This window comes from Hippoglossus hippoglossus, chromosome 2 (genome assembly GCF_009819705.1).
Source record: "Hippoglossus hippoglossus isolate fHipHip1 chromosome 2, fHipHip1.pri, whole genome shotgun sequence".
In the NCBI taxonomy this organism is placed as follows: Eukaryota; Metazoa; Chordata; class Actinopteri; order Pleuronectiformes; family Pleuronectidae; genus Hippoglossus; species Hippoglossus hippoglossus.
Window position 1 is genome coordinate 4,836,718 of NC_047152.1, and position 20,325 is coordinate 4,857,042.

Consider the following 20,325-nt stretch of genomic DNA (forward strand, 5'->3'; position numbering starts at 1 on the left):
TTCAAATATAACCTACTTATTGCTGTGAATGGAGCAACAGCAAGATGAAAAAAAACATCCCCCTGTCAGGTGAGCACATTTTTCATTTGAAATCCCGGCTGAAAATGAGCACAACTCGGAGATATTAAACTCACCTCTTTTTAAAATACTCACAAATACTGACACGGGAGGAAAATCCAGCAAAACACAATATTCCCTCTCATCAGACATACCAGCCTGTGATGATATAATAAGCATGGTTTCCTGTAGATATACTGATGGCAGCATCGGTACTTGGTATCTTCCGATCCACGAGGTCTAGGTATTGTAATCAATATAATAAGAAACTTACTGTAAACTCGTAACTCACATACTGAGGATCAGGGCCCGTTTGTGGTGATTGTGTATAATTAACAGTCACTCTCTCACTGACTCCTTTTACTCTGAGACTATTGGCCAGGATGGATTTTTTTATCTCCTCTTTAACTGTTCGGTCCGACCGCTACCAAACTGTGGATCATTTGATCAAGTGTCATTACAACATGTTCATAACAGAGTGGAGCCATATCTGTGAAACTAATTTAGTATCACTCAACAGGGGGCGCCACTAAGTGCACGAGTCTGGAATAAATTGTGCAAAAAAAATCATTGAATCTGTCGAATCATCGCAGAAACGTAGGTGTTATGCCCAACTAAAGTAGAATTGGCCAACAGCTTGCACCTCAGATGGTTTCCACATGGCCGTGTATTATTTCTGTGAGGCTTTTATTTTGAAACTGGGCCTCTGTCCAATTGGTCTCGGTAAGTTAAGCATTACATTTGATGATTTTATTTGAGGAAATTATCTTCTTCTGTCTCGCCATGTGCAGTTTGCCGGTCTTTAGAGTAGTGAATAGACATATATAAAATCTTATGTATATATACACATAATAGAAATAATTGTATGGATGTTGTGTGAGTGTCAGAGCTTTAGAGCCTGATTATTAGTACTTATTATTATTATAATTATTATATTACTATTTGAGCTGCTTCCTCCCGTTGCATTTTCTCTATTTGTTATTCTAATAATGTTTTTTTAACTTTTGTGCTAGACTATACTGAGCAGCGATTGTTTTATGTGGGCGGCGCATTATCCACACTGCCACCCACTGCTTCCACGTTGTGAGGCCCTGGTCCACACAAGATAAGTGTTTGACAGTTGTCGGATAAAGAAAATCTCTTCAGCTCATGTGCTCTTAATGACGCTAATGAAGTTTCTTCTCCGGCTGTTATCAACTAGGATGCAGGCGCCGCCTTCGACAATCTGTCACTCAAACTGCAGCGCAGGTGGAGCCGCGTCTGTGTGAAGCCGTAGAATCCTGCCTGTGCTTTTACCGCCTCTCTCCATTTTGTCGGCTGTAGTGTTTTATAATATCATCACTGGTGGCAGCGGAGGAAGCCGCCTCGCCTCCTCAGTTTGTTTCTAACTCAATTCTGGTTTTATTTTTACTTCCTCCTTTTGGGATTGTGGTAACCCATCATCACTGAGCTGAAACCCCCGGATCTGTGTGTAACACTGCCCTGACGCCTGAAATACCCCTCGTGTTACCGAGCCTGCACTGGCCCCCCCGGCCGCTGCAGCAGAAGCTTTCAGGGATTATGGATGTCAGAGGAGTCGAGTGCTCCCTACAAGGCTCACAGAGCAAAAAATACACTCCACATAGAAATAATATTATTAGGGAGACACATGTGTAGAAATCTGAGCAAAACATGTAATTAAACACATGTTTTTTATATCTAGAAGAGTTGAAAATCCTCTCGTGTGCACCAGGTTTATAATGCTCAGGTTGTGAAGTGTGATACAGACTTCTCATCCCCACTGATCATTGTTCCTGATGGCATCGGAGCAGCTGGAGTCTGATCCGGTTTGATAGCATGTATGAGAGGGTGTGATCTCCCTCCTCTGATGTCTCTATACTGTCGCAGGTAATTCACGTGCTGTGTGTGAGCCAGTGGAAGCAAATGGCTTCACTGAAAGGGAATACAACCTCTGTGTGTGTATGTGCACAATCATTCATAAAGCATGGATGGGTTTTTACTGAACTTGGTGATTAACTATAATGGTAATATAATAGAAGAATTATGGATTTAATGCACCAGTTTAAAGGTTCAGTGTGTAGAATTTAGTGACATCTAGTTACACTCCACATAGATGGTCCCAATGCAACCACTAAGATTAGAGCTAATGTCCATAGAAATCCAGGAGAAGTCGATGTGAGGTTCGCATCCCCCTGTTTATGTGCATGTTCAAATATTTTTTAATAAGTATCCAGTCTTTAAAGACACTGCTCCATTGTGCAACTAGGAGTCAACAACTCCACACGGTTGTATTAATCCGAACTGTTACTATAGTTGTGATGAAGAGGTCAGACCCGTCTTCCTCCTCACTGCCTCTCTCCCTCTCTGTATTCAATTCTGCCGTAAAGTTTCCACCTGCTACACCCACACTTGTAATTACAGTTCCCTCTGCTGCAGCGCTCCCACTAATAAATCTGTTTAAATTAATTTATACTCCTCTTTTCCACATTTTTGCACCCTTCACCGAACACATTAAAATACTGTAAATGTTGCACTTTTTTTGCATATGAAAAGGTGCTGCAAATCTGTAATCAAACTTTTTTTTTATCACTCCCTGAAAAAGAAAAACTTTCAGCAAGCTCAGTCATGTTTCAATCCCAAAAGCGTCTGCTGCTCAACACGGTTTGATTTTCTGCCACTTCTGCCTTCTGGCATTTCCCTCTGGCAGTGCTTTTGCTTCATGACACTTGGGCATCTCCGTTACCTTCATCACATCCGTGGTAACAACCCGGCACCCTTTTCTTTATCGATCCACGTTCCCCACTCCTCGTCCCACAGCTCCTGAAGGGAGAGGATACGCGAGACCTTCGTTCACCGCAGAAACTGCATCACCCCCAATTTATACTCCAGAGTTTTAATAAAGATTTTGATTGGCATGGTGTCGTCCAGCAGCAGGAGCGAGGGGTGGAGGTGGAACTATCGCCATGTTTATCTTTAATTACCTCGTCTCTCAGCCCACACTCATGCGGAAATGTTGCAAAACTAACTTTTCCCTCTGCATTTGAACCTCTCGTCCACAAACAAATGGTCTTTTAAGTCACCAACACTGAGATTTTTTACGAGCACATTCCAAAGTGCAAATTTGTATCTTACCCTAAAGTCCTTCACCGTCTCGCCTCCTCCTCATCCTCCTCACCTCGGCCACCTCCAGCTCCACCTCCTGTCTTTTCACCAGCACGTGTCAGTACAATCTATTATCCCTCTGTCGCGAATCGCTCCCGACACTCCACTCTACTCCCCCACCATGTCTGCACTCTCCTCTACATCTTTCCTTCCACCAGTTGACACCCAACTCGTCCCCCTTCCATCTTCCCCCCTCCGTCTTTGCTCCTACTGACTCCCACAGCTCCGCCTCGCCAGGTCTCCCATCAACTTGCTCCGCACTCGCACTGGAGATCGCCGTGTCGTCCGTGAACATCACGGTCCATGGAGACCCCTGCCTGACCTTGTCTGTCAACCTGTCCAGTGCAAACAAGAGACGGCTCAGAGCTGATCATTGTAATTCCACTGGCACAATGCAGAACTCCTACATGCTCCTGTACCACTATACCCCCTCCAAACGGCCTTATACTTTCTCAGTATATATTCATATAGTGTATATTAATCATTCAGTCTGTAAAACTGAACTGGTATTGTCATTCTCTCTGCTCCAGTTGGCTTATTTCCTTATGATGAATAAAATCTACTCGCATTCCTGAACGTATGAGCCTCTGGTCTGATCGCCACACGCGTTTCCCCCTGATGTTACTGTGATCAGTTCAGTGCCACGACAAATGAAGATGAAAGCCACAAAAATAAAGGCAATGTTGTAAAAGAAACCAAAGATTATACTCTCATCATGCAGCCACGCTAATAGAGACTAATCTTATTTCACATAGTTACTTTTTACCATCTGGTAGGAGGTAATAAAATGTGTTTTCTTGTTCTGGCAGAACAAGCATTGTTCACACCAGTGGTCTCTCTCTACCAGTGACGCCTGCACACAACAGACCCATTGGGCCAATAATTAGTTTGATACTGTGGGCTGTGCATTGGGACCCTGTGGGTTTCGTGTGGATTTGCTCTAGTCCACATTTCTGAGAAAGAAAAAAAACAATAGTGGCCCCACGGGGGCTTGTTTGCTAGAAAATTGCTGGACCAGCGTTCTTCCCCGAGGAGCATTTTGGATCTCTTCTTCATTTTAAACCTTCTTTTCTCAAATTTAAGATGAATATTTAGCTTTCAGCATTGAGGTGTAAAGAGGGAGGTAACCTCACTGCTCACCTCTTCCTCCTCTGGGGAGGAGATTGGGAATAAAGACAAGAAAAAGATGCCGGGAGCGGTAACAGATCAAGGAGCATAAATATTCTGAAAACACATCCAAACGAAGACAAAGCTCGCCCTTACAAGATATCAAAAAATGATGGGGTGGCAAAGTATTTATTCCAGGATTCTTCAAATGCATCCTAATATTCACAGGTCATTCTATGTTATTTGGCATAGACTCAGATTTTTTTTTTCAGATCCACAGCTGCAGGAGGTGAAAGAAGTGAAATTGGAACATCTACAGTTGTATAATTTAATATAATCTCTATTTTAGATGAATATTTCAGTAGATTGTTGGCTGCTAGTTTTCTTCACAGTGTGTGTGTGTTAATGTTAGAGAGATATAAATGTTGCAACAGTGCGCTGGCTCGAGTCTGGTTTCTGCGATGTTGTTTATGTATAGACGAGTGTGTGAGATGATGGTGATGAAATCAATGGTAATGTGCTTCTCATCTGCCTGTGTTGTATATTTCAGAGAAGATCTAAGGCAGTTCTTCTGTGGGCAGGGGCGTGTCCTGTTCTTTTTATTTTGGGAAAGAACCAGAAGAGAGGACAGACGTATTAGACCATGTCTTCTATGGATGACAAGAATATTGTCCCTGAATAGTGAGAACATGAAGTGTACAATCCAGACTATTTGATGTGGCTGTGGCAGTAGACCATACCGTGACCCAATGAGGTGCTAATAGACTGTAATTGAGACGGACTTTAGGGGTTATGAACCTGTCTTGAAAACATAGCACATTACGAATGAATGAATTTAACTCTGCTTGCTTTTGGATTTGCATCTCACCACCTCTACCTGTTTGTGGTGTTAATGGGAAGCCTGGGTGAGAGAGAGTCTCTGGTCTGGTAAACCACATAATTCTGTGGTTCTGTATAGGGTTCAAGTCGTCACTGGGGCGGTTGGCGGTTTCACAGAGTGTGAAGCGGTCGGGATGAAACTGTGGATACAAGTGGCTGAAATCTGTTGTGTCTGTCGAGTGTTCAGCCTCAGTGATGTTGCCGTTTTCAGAACATGACCTCCGGGTAAAATCCGGAGAATCGGCTGCGGAGTTTCACACATGCACAACACAGTGGGAGGTTTTCTGTGAGGAGTTCAGACATCCAGAGTAGAGTCACTTTTCCTTGTTTCAAAAGGAGATGGTTGAAGTGGTTTGGGCATCTTATCGTGGAGAGTTGTATGTGCCCTTTGAAGAAGCTCCGTGTCTCTAAGTCAACACTTGCCAAGTTTAAGTTTTGTACTCGACCAATAGGATCCTGGCTTATAAATCCAAACTTAATAGCTCTCGAACAATCAGATCTCGAATTACAGAGGGTTAATAATGCTACCGGCTCCTGCGGCTTATCCCGCTGATCTTATTTTTCTTATTCTCACCAGGTAAGATCTTATAAACCCGAACATTGTAGCATATCCAATTGGGTGAAGACCCCATGGTAGACTCAGTACAGCTGTCTACAGGTGGTCCTAGATGTCACGGGGAGAGACAGGAAGAGGAGTAGAATAGAATAAACATAACAGCTGGGTACTGACAGCAGATTCACCATGTGAACAGTGAAAGATCAGAGAAGTGGACAAAAGTTTGTCTGCCACTGTCTGATCTTGGTTTCAGCCTAAAGACGAAAAGCTTAGGGGCTGAAAACAGTACTTCAGGATGAACCCAGGTCAAAACAACAAACAAAAGAAATTCTATTAAATCAAAAAGTAAACTTACTAACTCAAACAAAGGATAGACATATTCAACTTAACTTCCAAACAGTGCCACAGAGAATTGCACTTCACTCCCATGTTTCAGTCCTATTTACAGAGGGAAGTAATCGATATACACAGAGTTAAATCAAAACACCTTTTAAGATAGTCCAAACAGAACCTCACGCTAATAAGGAACAAGCTGGAGGCCGTGATCAGTCAGAACCGGGGGTTAGATGCTGTCCAATCTGTCTCTCTGGGAGTTGGAGATCTGGAGATTTTTTAATTGGATGAAATTGGATTTGGAACCAATCAGTGGCCGACAGCTACTCAGGCCAAGGCCATGGATCCGGCCCTTTGGGGGGGGGACCCAGAGGTGGAGCCGAAGACCCCCACCTGTACACAGAGCAGCCGCACACACAGAAACACACAGGAACAGAGCCCTAAAGCCTGGAGGCCATTCCCAGATCAACCCTGAGGCACAACAGGTCTCTATAAGCCCCCGTTATACATGTCCATACCATTATTGCAGGTCACATGACAAGTGAGCAAATAACTGAGCATAGAGACTTGAGTATTACATCAACAACAAAGACCGTGGCTCTGTGTGGACTTTAGAACATCACGGACCCAATGTCACTGAGTAAGAAATTCAAACAGAATTAACACGGATCTAAGATTATTAAAAATGTAAGAACGTCTTCCTAACACGGTCTTCCTCCATGTACCTGCTCTGAGTACTAGTGTCCCCTTCACCCCTCAGTGTCCACATGAACCTGGTCTCCAGCAGCAGGTGATGTTGTGGAACGAAAATGCATTGGCTTCCTCCTTTTTTCCACTTGTCCACGCAAGAAAGAGAATTAGAAATGCTCTGCAGCTTAAACATTTGATCTGCAATGAAAATTAGTTCTTTTAGATTCTCTTATTCATCCTTTATTTATAATATATATTCTTCCCTCTCTGTATTTCTCTCTTACACTAATATATGTCCAATCTTTCCTTTTTATACTAATGTTTAACCTGTATTGAAGATTTTCTTTGCAATGTTTGGGGGTGGTTTTCTAAGCCATTACTGGTTTCTACAACACCCCACAGACGTATTTTCCTTTATACATCTCCTGCCCATTAACCAAACAATATTCCAAATATGCACATAAGCATATAACGTATATGCATCTGTGTGCGGTGTTTGTTTTGTGTGCCGCGTTGGCATCGTTTGTGGCTGCACATGGGCATTGGCGCACGTTGTTAATTACTATTCCAACCATGATGATTATGTCTAATTACAGCTTGCAGTACATCTCGTCCGGGTCCGTTCCATCTGTCAGCAGAGAGCGCCTCTCGTCTGTGTCCCGTTGTTATTAGACTGTTAACCTGCAGGTCAGCAGCTTTATTAACGGGACCCAAATATGTATTTTGAGTAAACTGTGCTGCACATGAAGCACGAGCACTGATGAAGAGGAGTTCATGTGAGCTGTGAAGCAGTCGGAGTATTAAAGGGGTTGAAAAGAGAGAACAGTATCATGGTTGTGTACAGAGCTCGGTCACACTGTGCCAGACATGCTTTGATGTTGAATTTCACATGGCTAATGACTGTTATATTGTTTATGCATAATGAGAAATAAAGCTTTCACCTAAAATTCAAACCAGCAGGATCCAATATATTATATATAAAGTATTTCTCCGTTTCATATTCAGAGCTGACCTGTCCTACTTAATCCAATTTTCAGATTTCTTCATGAGATATGGCTGCTGTAACTATGTCTAACTATAACTTAATGTATAAATATGTGTAGATAAGTAGGAGGGGATTAGTTTGTGAGGTGAACTCAAACATGTTCTTTTCTTTTCCCTGGAAAATAGAGACATTTTAGTCGGAGCAGGTTTATTTTATTTGGTTTGTCACATGAATTACTAATGATCAAGCAGCTCTGTAGTTGTAGTGTTTAAGATTTAAAATATATGCAGTTTCCCCGGCGCGTGTATCATTGTGACGGAGCAGCATGGTGCTCCTCGCACATGCAGGATACACATACATGATTCAAACACTGCGGATCCATTACATCCATGTTTAAACACAGGCTCGCTCCCCCCACTCTCACTCAATGCCTTTATATGGTTGCAGTACCAGCAGGGGTGTGTTGTGCTGATCACCTTCTGAACTGTGTGTATGATCAATATGTCCGTGCTTTCAGAATGTGCTCGTACTCCTTCACTATTTACACACTTGATTTTGTAATAGAAAAACAAAATTCCCCATTGATCTACAGAGAGACAGAGAGTGGTCCACTGACGAGAAGGTCGGTGGTTTGACCTCTGACTCCTCTTGTCCATTGGACATTAACAATCCCCATCCACACACATGAAAACGTATATCAAGTGACCATTCACGTGCACCGGGCATGTGCGTGCTGGTGTACACAGGAAGCAGATTGTCCACTCTGCAGTTACTCGCTCAGTGACAGAAAATACTACATACGAGAAAACACAATGGGGAAAAATTAAAATGAGGGATTTATTTTCCGGGACCAGCGATGAGGTGGAGCTGTTTACTCACTGCTGGTCGTCCCATGACGACTCAGAACCAATGGGAAGGCAAATGCGGGGGTGATTGCGTCATCGTTTCCTGCCACGCTGGCCCCGCAGTTCAGGCACCTCGTCACGGATTGGAGCCCTGAATACTTTTATCAAATCGGCTTTCAACCTTTTATTTTGTATTGAACAGAGTTGCTATCGAAACAGTGAACTGTCTGTGTGAGCTGTCTGCCGCGATGGGAGAACAATGGACACCTGCACAAAGCCCCTTATCTGCATCAGGAGTACAATCAATGTTATTCTTACATTGAAGGTTTTTACATTGTGTGAAATACTTTATCGGAGTAGGACAGAAACAATAGACGTGTTCATTTCTCACACTGTCATTCTTGAAAGATTAAACACATAGGCTTGAGGGTGTTTTTAAAAATTGCTTTATCTATTGCTTTTCGATCATTTGGCTTTTTTGATGTAGACTTGATGACGAAGATTGATTGACTCGCGTATTTAACAAAAGCAAGGCGTTCTTCTGAAATGCAGAAAAGGTGGATGAATGATTGACTCTGATCCATGTGGGAGTCATTGCAGAATGTGGGAGAAGCTGAAATATTAATTTCTAGTGTGACTGTTGAGGGAGAGACCACAGAAAATGGGGCAGGACAGGGATTCACCTCTTATTTTATAATGAGCACATTTGTATTTTGGACACAAAAAATATTAATTGACCACCACGAACAGGAACACTGCAGGGTTTATGCTTAATTCTCAGTCGCTGATGAATAGCTGGAGTGTTGAAGATACCACGTGTAAGTCATTAGGCCGACCTGCCTGTGTAGTGTGTTGGCTGGAGACTGGTGTTGTGGGGCTGTGACATTAGAGACAGGCTGGAATTGTTTCAGTATTAATGTAGGGCCATGTGCCGGTGAGGGATGTAGAACTAAAAAGGCAGAAAATCCAAGAGTTACCCAATTTTTAGTGATGGAAACAGTAGGAGGTAACTGAAGCGAGGGCAGAATCATTACTTGGTGATGCTAATGGAAACAGCAGGTGGCTACTGAAGTGAGGTGAGATGAGTCCGATTTACTGGCAGTCTGGTGGCGGCAGCGGTAGGAAGTCAATACATTCAGATGAAAGAAAAGCCGAATTGATAAATGGAACGTCTGTCAACCCGGTGAGAGCAATGCAAAGGCCAGGAAACCACATTGAAATCTGACAACCAGCAGGTCGGCAGTTCGATCCCCAGTCTTCCACATCTGCAATTGAATTATAATCAAATTGACTTCACTCCCATTGCCAGTAGAGGAGTTTGTCCGTTTTTCTCTAGTGCTGTAAACTTTAAGGCTCACCTCGCTGTATTTGCCATGAGTACGCAAACTTTGATGGCTATTTACAAACCAATGCCCGGAAGTTCAATTACTGCTGTGCAAAAAAAAAAAAAAGTGCTGTGTCAGCATCTAGACTACAAAAATGAAGTCGATAAAAAACCTGTGTCTACTCCAGAGTCATTTTACTCCGGAGTGTATTATGATTGTAAACATTCCCATTGCGAAAAGCCAGGTGTCAGCAGGTTTCTGGACAAGTGGGAAAGGGGCTTTAAAGACTTAAAACGTGTCAGTGGCAGTTATTGGTGGGATTTGGGTTTGTTGCAGAAACATTTCTGAAAACACTGAGAATTGGAGGTTTGGAGATTTTGTGCGGATGAGAACAAAAAGGGCACGGGAGCAGGACGGCTTTATTAATATTAGAAAAAGTGACCCTGTGCCTGAACCTCAGCTACAATGATTTCCAATAGGCGGTAGAATGATGCAGAGGTTATTACTGTTGCATGGTAGCAATTTGCATGACTCATCTGTGTGGGTTTCCACTGGCAGCGCGAACACTTGCCTTGAGTTTAAATGTGAACTCGTCCTTATGCCCAACGTGAGTGGTCCTCTCGTGATCCTGCAGACATCAGGGTTTGAAAACTGAATGTTCGAATTGAAGATTAAAATCTAATCTAAATGGGGCGGCTGTGGCTGAGGGGGTAGAGCGGTCGCCCTCCTCTGACTAGAAGGTCAGAGGTTCAATCCCAGTCTTCCCCCATCTGCATGCCAAAGTGTCCTTGGGCAAGAATGGGCAAAATGTGATGATTTGACAAGCTGCGGAAGTTTTAAGCAAACTTTCAGAGACAGAAGTCGCCAAGCTTGGTCTTTGTAGTCAATCCTATTGTGTTTAAGTCATTCTGCCTCCATTTGAGTCTCCGCCTTGTATTTTCCACTCCTCTCTGCCTAATTACAAGATCCCTTTGTGCAGATTTTAAAGCTTTTATTCAGCCTTTATCTCCACTTAAAATCACTGCCTTTGTACATTTAATGGCAGTTTTAACCTCCGTGCCAACCAGTATGAAGCAGTTGATTTTGAAGTGAAGGCGCAACACAGTGATTATAATAATAGAAAGTTTCTTAATAGAGGGTTCTCTTTGAAAGCACAGCCCGTTTGGTGCAGTCAAAATATTTCTTCTTAACTACATGTAGACAAATTGGCTGTTTTATGGCTTTTATGGGTTTTAAGAGAAAGCAGTGATTTATCTCAGGTTACATATCCTCATATGGTATTCTTTATTAGTCATTACTATAAATTTACCTCAGTATTAACCTGTGATCTGTACCTGGATGTGTTACTGAGCTCAGGAGGAACACATGCACTGTTGGGTATGAATGTGGGACTGGACTGTGATGGGATCTGCCAGACCGCTTCATAACGTGATTGGACCTCAGTCAGCTAATAGGTTAGCCAATCAGAGGCAGGGTAGGGGCAGCAGTTATATGATATAAGCATTTAAAGTAAAACAGGTGAAATTACTACAAAAAGTGACAGTTTAAACGTTCACAAACACATCACAGCAAATTCCTTGCATGTGTAAACCTACTTGGCAATAAACCCTTGATTCTGATTGTATATCGTTGTGGAAATTGCCATTTTGGCAAGTTTTTAAAAGATAAGATTTGTTTTAAGTTGGCGTTTGGGAACTCCAACCTGTCCATTGCTCTGTGGTGTTATTGTCGTCGTTTAAACCTTTGGTGCGTCGCTCAAACACTCTCCCAGAATGCTCGGCAGTATATCGGAGAAGACGTCGAAGGTGGAAAATCGGAGTTGTGCTTTAATGTTTAAAAAAAATGAAAGACGACCATTCCTCCTGCTCTCCATCACCTTCTGCAGCATTTGTTTCTTCACCAAATCCACCCAGTGAATGTTATCAGAAGCAGCCAGTCTCTCCCTGTTAAATGAGTTTGAATATCAACTGAATGACTCTGTTGACTCAGCATCTTGTTAAAAAAAGAACCATACACTGAATTTTCGACCACAGCATGAAAGGAATCCACAGCGCAGATTGGACGGGGGCTGTGCATTAATTGCCAGTATATGTGTAGTGCTTTGAAGTGGTGCCGGTCATGAAAGCGCATACGAATAGATTTGATTAGCATGATGTGTTGGAAAGATTTGAGCATTTCATCTCAGCCATTGACTGATAATATTATAATCATGTATATTGATATAGGCAGGTTCCTCCTCAATACGAAGCTGGGAGTGTTTCCAATCAAATACTAGACAAACATATGCAATTGCCAACACTTCGCACCATTAAACTGATGAGGGCCCGTGAGTCATGACTAAGCTGCTTGATTAATAAAAATACATTAGAATTAAAGCAGATTCACAATTAGTTTTTATTTTATTTTCACTACCTAACTGCTCCCACTGCTCCCAGCAAAACAACACGACTGTAAATACTGTTAAACGAGCAACAGAACAAAAACCTACACCGACAGTGACTGAGGCAAACAAACTGGCAAAGTATCAGCAAAATGCCTGAAGTGGAAGAGCACGCTCATATCTGCTCGTGTGCCAGGAGTATATTTGATTGAACAACTCGTCGATTCGGGGATTTATACACTGGATCTCTGTCTGTCAAAAAATCAATTAAAACAATGTCATGTTGGGTTATGGATGGTTATGGATGCGACCTTTCAGATCGTGCGAGGGAAAGTCTTCTGTCTCCAGAGGCCAAACTAAACCTGGAGTCACAACATCCACAGAAAAAACTGATGTCTGCGACGTCTTTGAAATCAAGGCTAAACTCTTTTCCGTTCCCACTGCCCTTTGTTAAATCAGATAATTAATTTCCTACGCTGCACAGTAACCATCACTTTTCTATTTCCTTTTCAATTTCTTTCTTCTCTCCACCGTCTTCCATCTCTTACGTTTTGCCTTGATGCCGTTTGATGGAATGAAATGTGCTGTACAAATACAGCCGCCTTACCTTGAAGTACCAAGACATAATGAATACAGCATTGACCCATTGTGTCCAATCACTCATTTGATCTGGACAAATCCAGCCACTGAAGACAGACAGTAAATAAGTACCGTCATCAGTGGCGTCCAAACACACCGTTAAAGTATAAAACATATTTTGAAGTATGAAACATATTTTGAAGCACAGCCGTCGTGATGAGGAGAGAGGACTGTGAAACACTCAGGATTCCAAACTGGATTCAGACCAGTGACCTCGCACAGTCAGGGTTTCTCCTCATACATTTGTTGAGCAGCAATTGCAGAGGCAAACTCAATTCGACTGCCTAAAAATCAGCTCACAGGCTTCACTTTATTCTTTTTAGTCGTGATCAGACGATCAAACAGAACTGAAACGTCAGATCATTTCCCACAACTGCCGGTAAATTTAAATCCAACGCTTACTGTGCATTCACATGCTCCTTTGCATAATAGCAAAGATCAAGTGTGACTATAATTAAAAGAATATGCATGTTAATCATAAAAAGTGTATATTGGCCAAAATGTTTGGTGTTGGGTGCTTGTGAGAGATGGACAAAGAGGTAGTTTTGAAGTTAGAATGAAAATGTCCTAAGTCTATCCTCTCCTGTCTTTCCTTCTCTCAGGGTCATCGGTCAACCAATCAGCTGACCTGTTCTCCAACTCAACGTGCAACGTGTCCACCAATGACTCGTCATCCTGTTCTCCGGTGGACGATGGATTGGGCGCAGGAAGTCCATACAAGGCTCTGGAGATGTTTTTCATCGCCCTGGTGACGGGATCTCTGAGCTTCGTGACCGTCACCGGAAATATTTTAGTCATGCTGTCCATCAAAGTGAATCGCCACCTGCAAACTGTCAATAACTATTTCTTGTTTTCGTTAGCCTGTGCCGACCTGATCATCGGCGCGTTCAGCATGAACTTGTACACAGTCTACATCATCGTCGGCTACTGGCCACTCGGGCCGGTGGTCTGCGACCTGTGGCTGGCTTTAGACTACGTCGTGTCAAACGCCTCGGTGATGAATTTGTTGATCATCAGCTTTGATCGCTACTTCTGCGTGACCAAACCCCTCACGTACCCGGCGAGAAGGACCACTAAGATGGCGGGGTTGATGATTGCAGCGGCGTGGATTCTGTCGTTCATCTTGTGGGCTCCCGCCATCTTGTTCTGGCAGTTTATCGTGGGACAACGGACAGTGCCCCCTGGAGAGTGTTACATTCAGGTACGGTGCATCACACTTTTATGGATTTTGTTTTTGGCATCAGGGACAATTTAACTAAATATAAACATGAATAATCTTCTCTTGCTAGTTTCTCTTCAAGTAAATAAATAAAAGTGTCATCGTTCTCATTACATTGACAGATTCCGAAATACCGATAAAGCGTCGGACCTGTATCTGCATTGCACTGCCGCCCCATGACTCGGTGACTGAGGCATTTCTCTCCTTCCTCTGTTTCCACAGTTCCTCTCTAACCCTGCAGTGACGTTTGGGACCGCGATAGCCGCGTTCTACCTTCCTGTCATTATTATGACTGTCCTGTACATCCACATCTCCCTGGCCTCCAGGAGCAGGGTCTCCAAACACAAACCAGAGAAGAAAGAGAAGAAGGGAATAAAGTATAATCACATTTTCCTTATGCAGCTACTTATGTTTTATTCCGGGGGATGTAAAAGTTGTTTTATTTCTAACTTTGGATACAAGGCAATCTGATGATGACTCGTTGTTTTTGAGGAGAGAAATGAGCCAAAATGTCCATATAACCTTATTAAACTGCTCCTACATAATATTATAATGATCTACACAGTTAACTACAGTATCAGCCTTCGTTATATTTTAAGGAATGGCTGGACTGAATGGGCTGAACACAGGGAGATCGACATGAGAGCAGTAAAAAAAAAAACAAGAAGTTATTTACTACAACTCAAAAAGGAGATAATATATTCAGATATATTATATAAATGTTCATATTTGTATGTGTGCATCATACTAGAACATAACGGCCAGTGTCTTTGGCACGTGCAGAGAATTCCATAACATGCAGGGGATTTGAGCAAACAAAACAAATCTGTTCTTTGCTCAGTTTCATGATTTTTGTTTTCCCAGAGCTCCCAGTTTGATGAAGAGTCACCTGTTGAAGCAGAACAACAACAACGAGACCAGTCCTCAGGCCAGTCCCCGCTCCACTCCCAAACTCAGCCTGGACTCCACCACCACCGCGGTGGAGGCCGTGAAGAACGGCCGAGTGGAGGAGCCGCAAGCTGCTCAGCCGCACCCTGCAGCACAGCCCAGTCCAGGCCTCACACAGGTGTTGACTCACAACATCCCTGCTTCGGTTTGTTCTTCAGTGGGAACACACCAGTATTTACAGTGTTTGAGCTGTGGCTAATCAATCAATATATGTATTGATCTATCCAGGAGGAAAAAGAGAGCTCCAATGATTCGTCCACAGCTTTCATCCCCCCGACAGAACCGAAAGACGCCGCCAACAACAAAGTGATCTCTGAGGTCGGTGCAACTAAATTCATGTCCCTTTAATTAAACTCACCTATATTTCGATCTGCCCATAGTCTGTCATCCTGTTACCTTCTGATCAACATATTTTGTGTTATATATTGTGTTAACTGTGCTGAATTAGATTTCAGTACTGGTTTATCCAAGTATTTACAACAAAGCCTTTTAGAGTACACTTTCACTTACACTTTCACTTTCTGACAGTCTTAACTTCAGTTATGGGGGAACATGTCATTTTTGTTAACAGTAATGAACTGAAGATTAAATATTGACAAAAAAATATATACCATGTGCTGCAGTTCTCTCCCTCTGATAAAGGATTATAGATTTTAGTTGAGGTGCACATGTTTTTCAAAGTTTAAATCCATGAGTCATGCGCCCTACAATGCACAAAACATTATTCTCCTTACAGGCTGCAACAAATCCAAGCCCGGTTGCCACGACAACAACCAATCCTTCAATGGCCAAAATGAGTATCAGCTCGCGGTGGTCGAAGATTAAGATCGTGACTAAGCAGGCCGGGGACGAGTGCATCACGGCCATCGAGATCGTCCCGCCTGTAGAGGGAGCCGAGAGGCACTCGATCCCGATCAGCCGCCCTCGCACCGTGGCGAGAAAGTTTGCCAGCATCGCCAGGAGCCAAGTGAAGAGGAAAAGACAGATGGCCGCCAGAGAGAAGAAAGTATGTTTCATGACAGACACACTAACGTACTTTTATTGTTTGCATTGCTGTGGCTTTAATTCACGAGTTCTCTCTGTTTAATTCAAACGGTCCCTAAAAATATAACTCAGGTTCCTCTAAAGTCTGACGAGTGGATGATGGACGCGGGCTGCAGCGATACTCAGGTTCCATCTTTACTGATCAGACAGACAGAGCAGAGTGAAGTCATTCATCATTAGAACAGAGACAGCTGAGAGGAGCGTCCCTGCATGGCAGCATCTGCTGCTGCTGCTTTACAGGTGGGACTCGATCCACCCGACTGTGGATTGCGCGAAGCAGCTGGTTCCTAAGACGAGTTGCAGTCATTCCACTTAATTACGGCTCAGATTGACAAACGTTCCACTGAGACTTTAAAATAACAGGATGCATCCTCAACCACTCCCCCCCCCCCTTTGTTTTAGACATTCATGAAATTTCCTTCTGGCTCACTGGCCATGTTTTGAAAGTCTCCATGGGTCGAATTCAAATCCTCAGCAGCGAGAGAGGATATTTGTATTTTGGGGGATTTTACTAAATCAACAATCTTAATTATCCAGGACAAGTCTTTACACCGACTTTAAACTTCATGCATTCATTAAAAAATGTCCCGTTTCATGAGAATTCAACCGTCTGCATTTTAAATTCAGTCCCACCAATAACAATTAATGAGCGTTCACTTAGTGTTTCTGCAAAAGTCAGGCACTTAATCTTAAGTGCTGACGCGCGCTGAGAGAGTCACTTGGCATATTTAACTTTGCCTTGAATAAATTGAAGCGTTCTACTTCAAAAAAAGTCAACTTGTTGAGCGGCTGCTGGAGGGAGACGTTGGCAGTTTTTCTAAATGTTATGAATATGTACATCAGAACTCTGCAGACCCAGACAGCGAGAGGGCATCCAGACAGAGGAGATGAATGTGTCCACGCAGCCTCCACCTCGCCCTCACTAGTACCTCACTGTTTTATTGATGATGCAGCCACCACCCGCAGAATAAGCACAAATATATTGTTGTACTTTTACATTTGTCACACCTTGCCCACCATTAACCTTGGTTTCAATCACCTTCGTTGACAAAATACTCCATTAGTACCTCGCATATTTGAAATGCACAGTCCTATGGTATTTATTTAGTTCAGAATTTGCGCACATAACCACACCCGCACACATAAGGAGGCCACACAATAGTATCTGCCGGTGCAAAGCCATACTCAGGATGGGAGCATTTCTACTCTCCACGTGCACAGAACAGTATCTGAGAGCGGAAAGGCATACTCGCTGGTAGCCAACCATTTCTGCTCCACGTGCACGAGTGTGAGCACAAGCCCGTTCCTTCCCTACACGCTCGCAGCTGCTCAACAACACCCGGCGGTCCAGCGCTCGTCAAGTTGAATTAATGAGACTTTGGAGACAGGGATAGTGGCTGATGCTCCCCTCCTCTGATTGGTCACTTTGAACCCTCCAGTTCCCCGCCTCTCTCTGATCGTAGCGCATGTTTTTACACGAGCACATTTTGAGACTAAACAAACAGAATACAGTGCTGCAAAATGAAAGCCTGAAAGTGGGAGTTACAGTGCATCACATATAGAACCTGAAGGAAACATCTCTTCAGGTGCTAACAGAACACAGTGGACCACACGGGGCTGTGCTCCACTGTGCGTCTTCACCAGCAACATCAGCTTCAAAGACCATAATCACATCATTAACCATTCCCTTTGTAGCTGGGTGAGGAGATTATTCTACAAGGTGGATAGAAGCAGTGTGTTAAGTGAACAATAATAATAATAATAGACTGTAAGACATCAGGCACAGGGCCCACTCATTGATTAACTACCGCCAACAAGTTTATTCTGGACTTATCCGCAAATAGATTTTCATACCCCTGCAGTGAAATTAAATCTTTGTTCTGTTCTCCTCACTCTTCCTCTCCGTCTCTAAAGGTGACCAAGACTATCTTTGCCATCCTGCTGGCTTTCATCATCACATGGACGCCATACAACGTCATGGTGCTGATCTCCACCTTCTGCCAGTCCTGCGTCCCCGACACCGTGTGGGCGATCGGCTACTGGCTCTGTTACGTCAACTCCACGATCAACCCGGCTTGTTACGCACTGTGCAACGCCACATTCAAGAAGACTTTCAAGAACCTGCTGCTGTGCCAGTATAAAAACATAGGTACAAGATGAGATGGAGGGAGAAGACTGAGGGTGGGATGGATGGGGGGAGAACGGGGGAAAGAGGAAAGACTGCTGACAGGTGAGTGAAAGAGAGCTGAGGAGAGAAATGGATGGAGAAATGGAGTTTAGCACAAGGTTCCTTCTACAGAAAGCACACATCAGTTTGCTGGGGATGAGCAACCATTGTCTATCTTGCAAATGAATGCCAGTCTTCCCAGTTGGTTCCTATGGACTCAGAGTGTAATGCGAGTGCAGACCAGGGATTGTATAAGCTGCTCAGCTTCCACTAAGTTGGAACAAACACACACTGGGTGGAAACATAGTTTCACAGAAACAGGGAAAATAATTGCAGCGGGCGAATAGAGGTTTATGCGAGCAGAGGGATGAGAAAATGGAGGAAAAACAAACAGATGGGTGGAGGGAGGGATACATACATGATACATGGAAGTGGTCTTTCTGGATCGCTTGGATGTACATACGATTTATAGATGGATTAATGGATGGGACTGTGTAAAAGGTCACAAATCTGATTGAATTAATAGCAATAAATAAATAAATATGAAGGGTGGAGGTCAGCAACATATTTTGTAGGAAGAACACAAATGTAGACGATATGGATGGATGGATAAACTCTGCGGTAATGGAGGATGTAGAAAATATTGGGTTGTGAGTGAAAGAGATTGGTGAAAAGGGACATCTGCAGGGGATGTGAAACCATGATTTATTCCACAAATTAACTGCCAGTAAAATGAGACCGTGCACCAGGCGTTCTTTCACCTGCACAGAACTCAACGCCATAGCACAAATTACAGCTGTTTCCAGCTGTGTCCGGGCACAGCTTGGCCACCAATTAAAATCTGTGTGTCTCCACTATCAGAACAGCGGAGCCGCGGCCACAGACATAATCACAGCTACAGTCTGTCACAGTCAGCCAATCAGTACAGAGACGCGTGTTAACAAGCTTCTGCTGGTTAGCTGCACGGACTCAGACTGGACCCACCACAGCACAGGCTGCTCGTTCTCACACTGTGGTCACAGCCACTCATTTTACACACTGCACAGCATCATATGCTAATGTGTCCATGCTGTGAAAGCGCAGTATCACCAGTAGCATAGAGGAGAAGAAGAAAAATCCGAGATCAGCCCCAGTATTTAGAAGATAATTAAAGCATGGCATGTTTTAACAGGAGGTAAAGGATTAATGGTTTGAGGTAGATGACGGGTGTAGACTAATGCATGGGAGCTTCAGAACTGGAGAAGCATCATGCTGCAGGTTTCACTCTGCATGGGTCGGTTCAGGTGCCGTGTTTTGGAATGGGTCCAGTTTTCCGTCGGTTTATTTCACACCACAGTTCAGTGAACTTGTTTGATACAGAGCTACAAATATTCAATGTTACTCCAGAGATGATAAAAACGTATTAAATTAAATGTGTTGGTTTGCTTCATTCATAACAATTTCCATTTCACAGCTTTCAGTTAAAATACTATGAAAAGCAGATTATTGTGCAGATTATTTTTCCAGAGATGCCAAAGAGAAAACATCTGGGTGACAGGAAATTACAGGCGGGAGAAGGGAGAAAGAGACGAGGAGGAAGGAAGTCAAGAAAATTACGAGCTTGTGGGAGAAAAGTAGGACACAGAATAGATACACAGGAATTCGTCATTTAGTCCTGCGCTCTATTCCTAATGATGAAGAGGGAGACGAGTTATCAGGATTTTATAAACTGTTCTATTGGCTTAATGATGCTGCCGTCTGATATTTCCCAATGAACGATCGGTGTTTTGGTTTGTTCTCACATCGTTCGTTATTTGTATAAACGATGGAGGGCATGTCAGGTTTTTGTGCGGATCTTAGGATTTTTAAGGACACTGGCATTATTTGCGCTCAACGCAGATTTGTTAAAAAAAAAAAAAAAGGCCCATCCCAAAAGTGCTGAGAAATCTCCCATGACTCAGCAGGACTCGGGTCGGGGTGCTGCGTATAATGGGACTGGTGTCGGCTTAG

At 43.3% G+C, this 20,325-nt stretch overlaps 1 protein-coding gene across 2 annotated transcripts in view; it reads left to right on the forward strand.

Moving 5' to 3' along the window:
• Positions 1–19,469, forward strand: part of chrm4a (cholinergic receptor, muscarinic 4a) — a 28,014-nt gene extending 8,545 nt beyond the window's left edge. The window contains exons 2-7 of one of the 2 annotated variants that reach the window (XM_034612132.1): positions 13,561–14,159; positions 14,400–14,554; positions 15,042–15,270; positions 15,354–15,443; positions 15,862–16,131; positions 18,084–19,469. In XM_034612132.1, coding sequence (XP_034468023.1) covers positions 13,561–14,159; positions 14,400–14,554; positions 15,042–15,270; positions 15,354–15,443; positions 15,862–16,131; positions 18,084–18,329 — 1,589 coding nt within the window. In that variant the 3' untranslated portion in view covers positions 18,330–19,469. The remainder of the gene's footprint in view (positions 1–13,560; positions 14,160–14,399; positions 14,555–15,041; positions 15,271–15,353; positions 15,444–15,861; positions 16,132–18,083) is intronic. The other variant, XM_034612140.1, reaches the window with a different exon arrangement.
• The last annotated feature ends 856 nt before the right edge of the window (positions 19,470–20,325 follow it).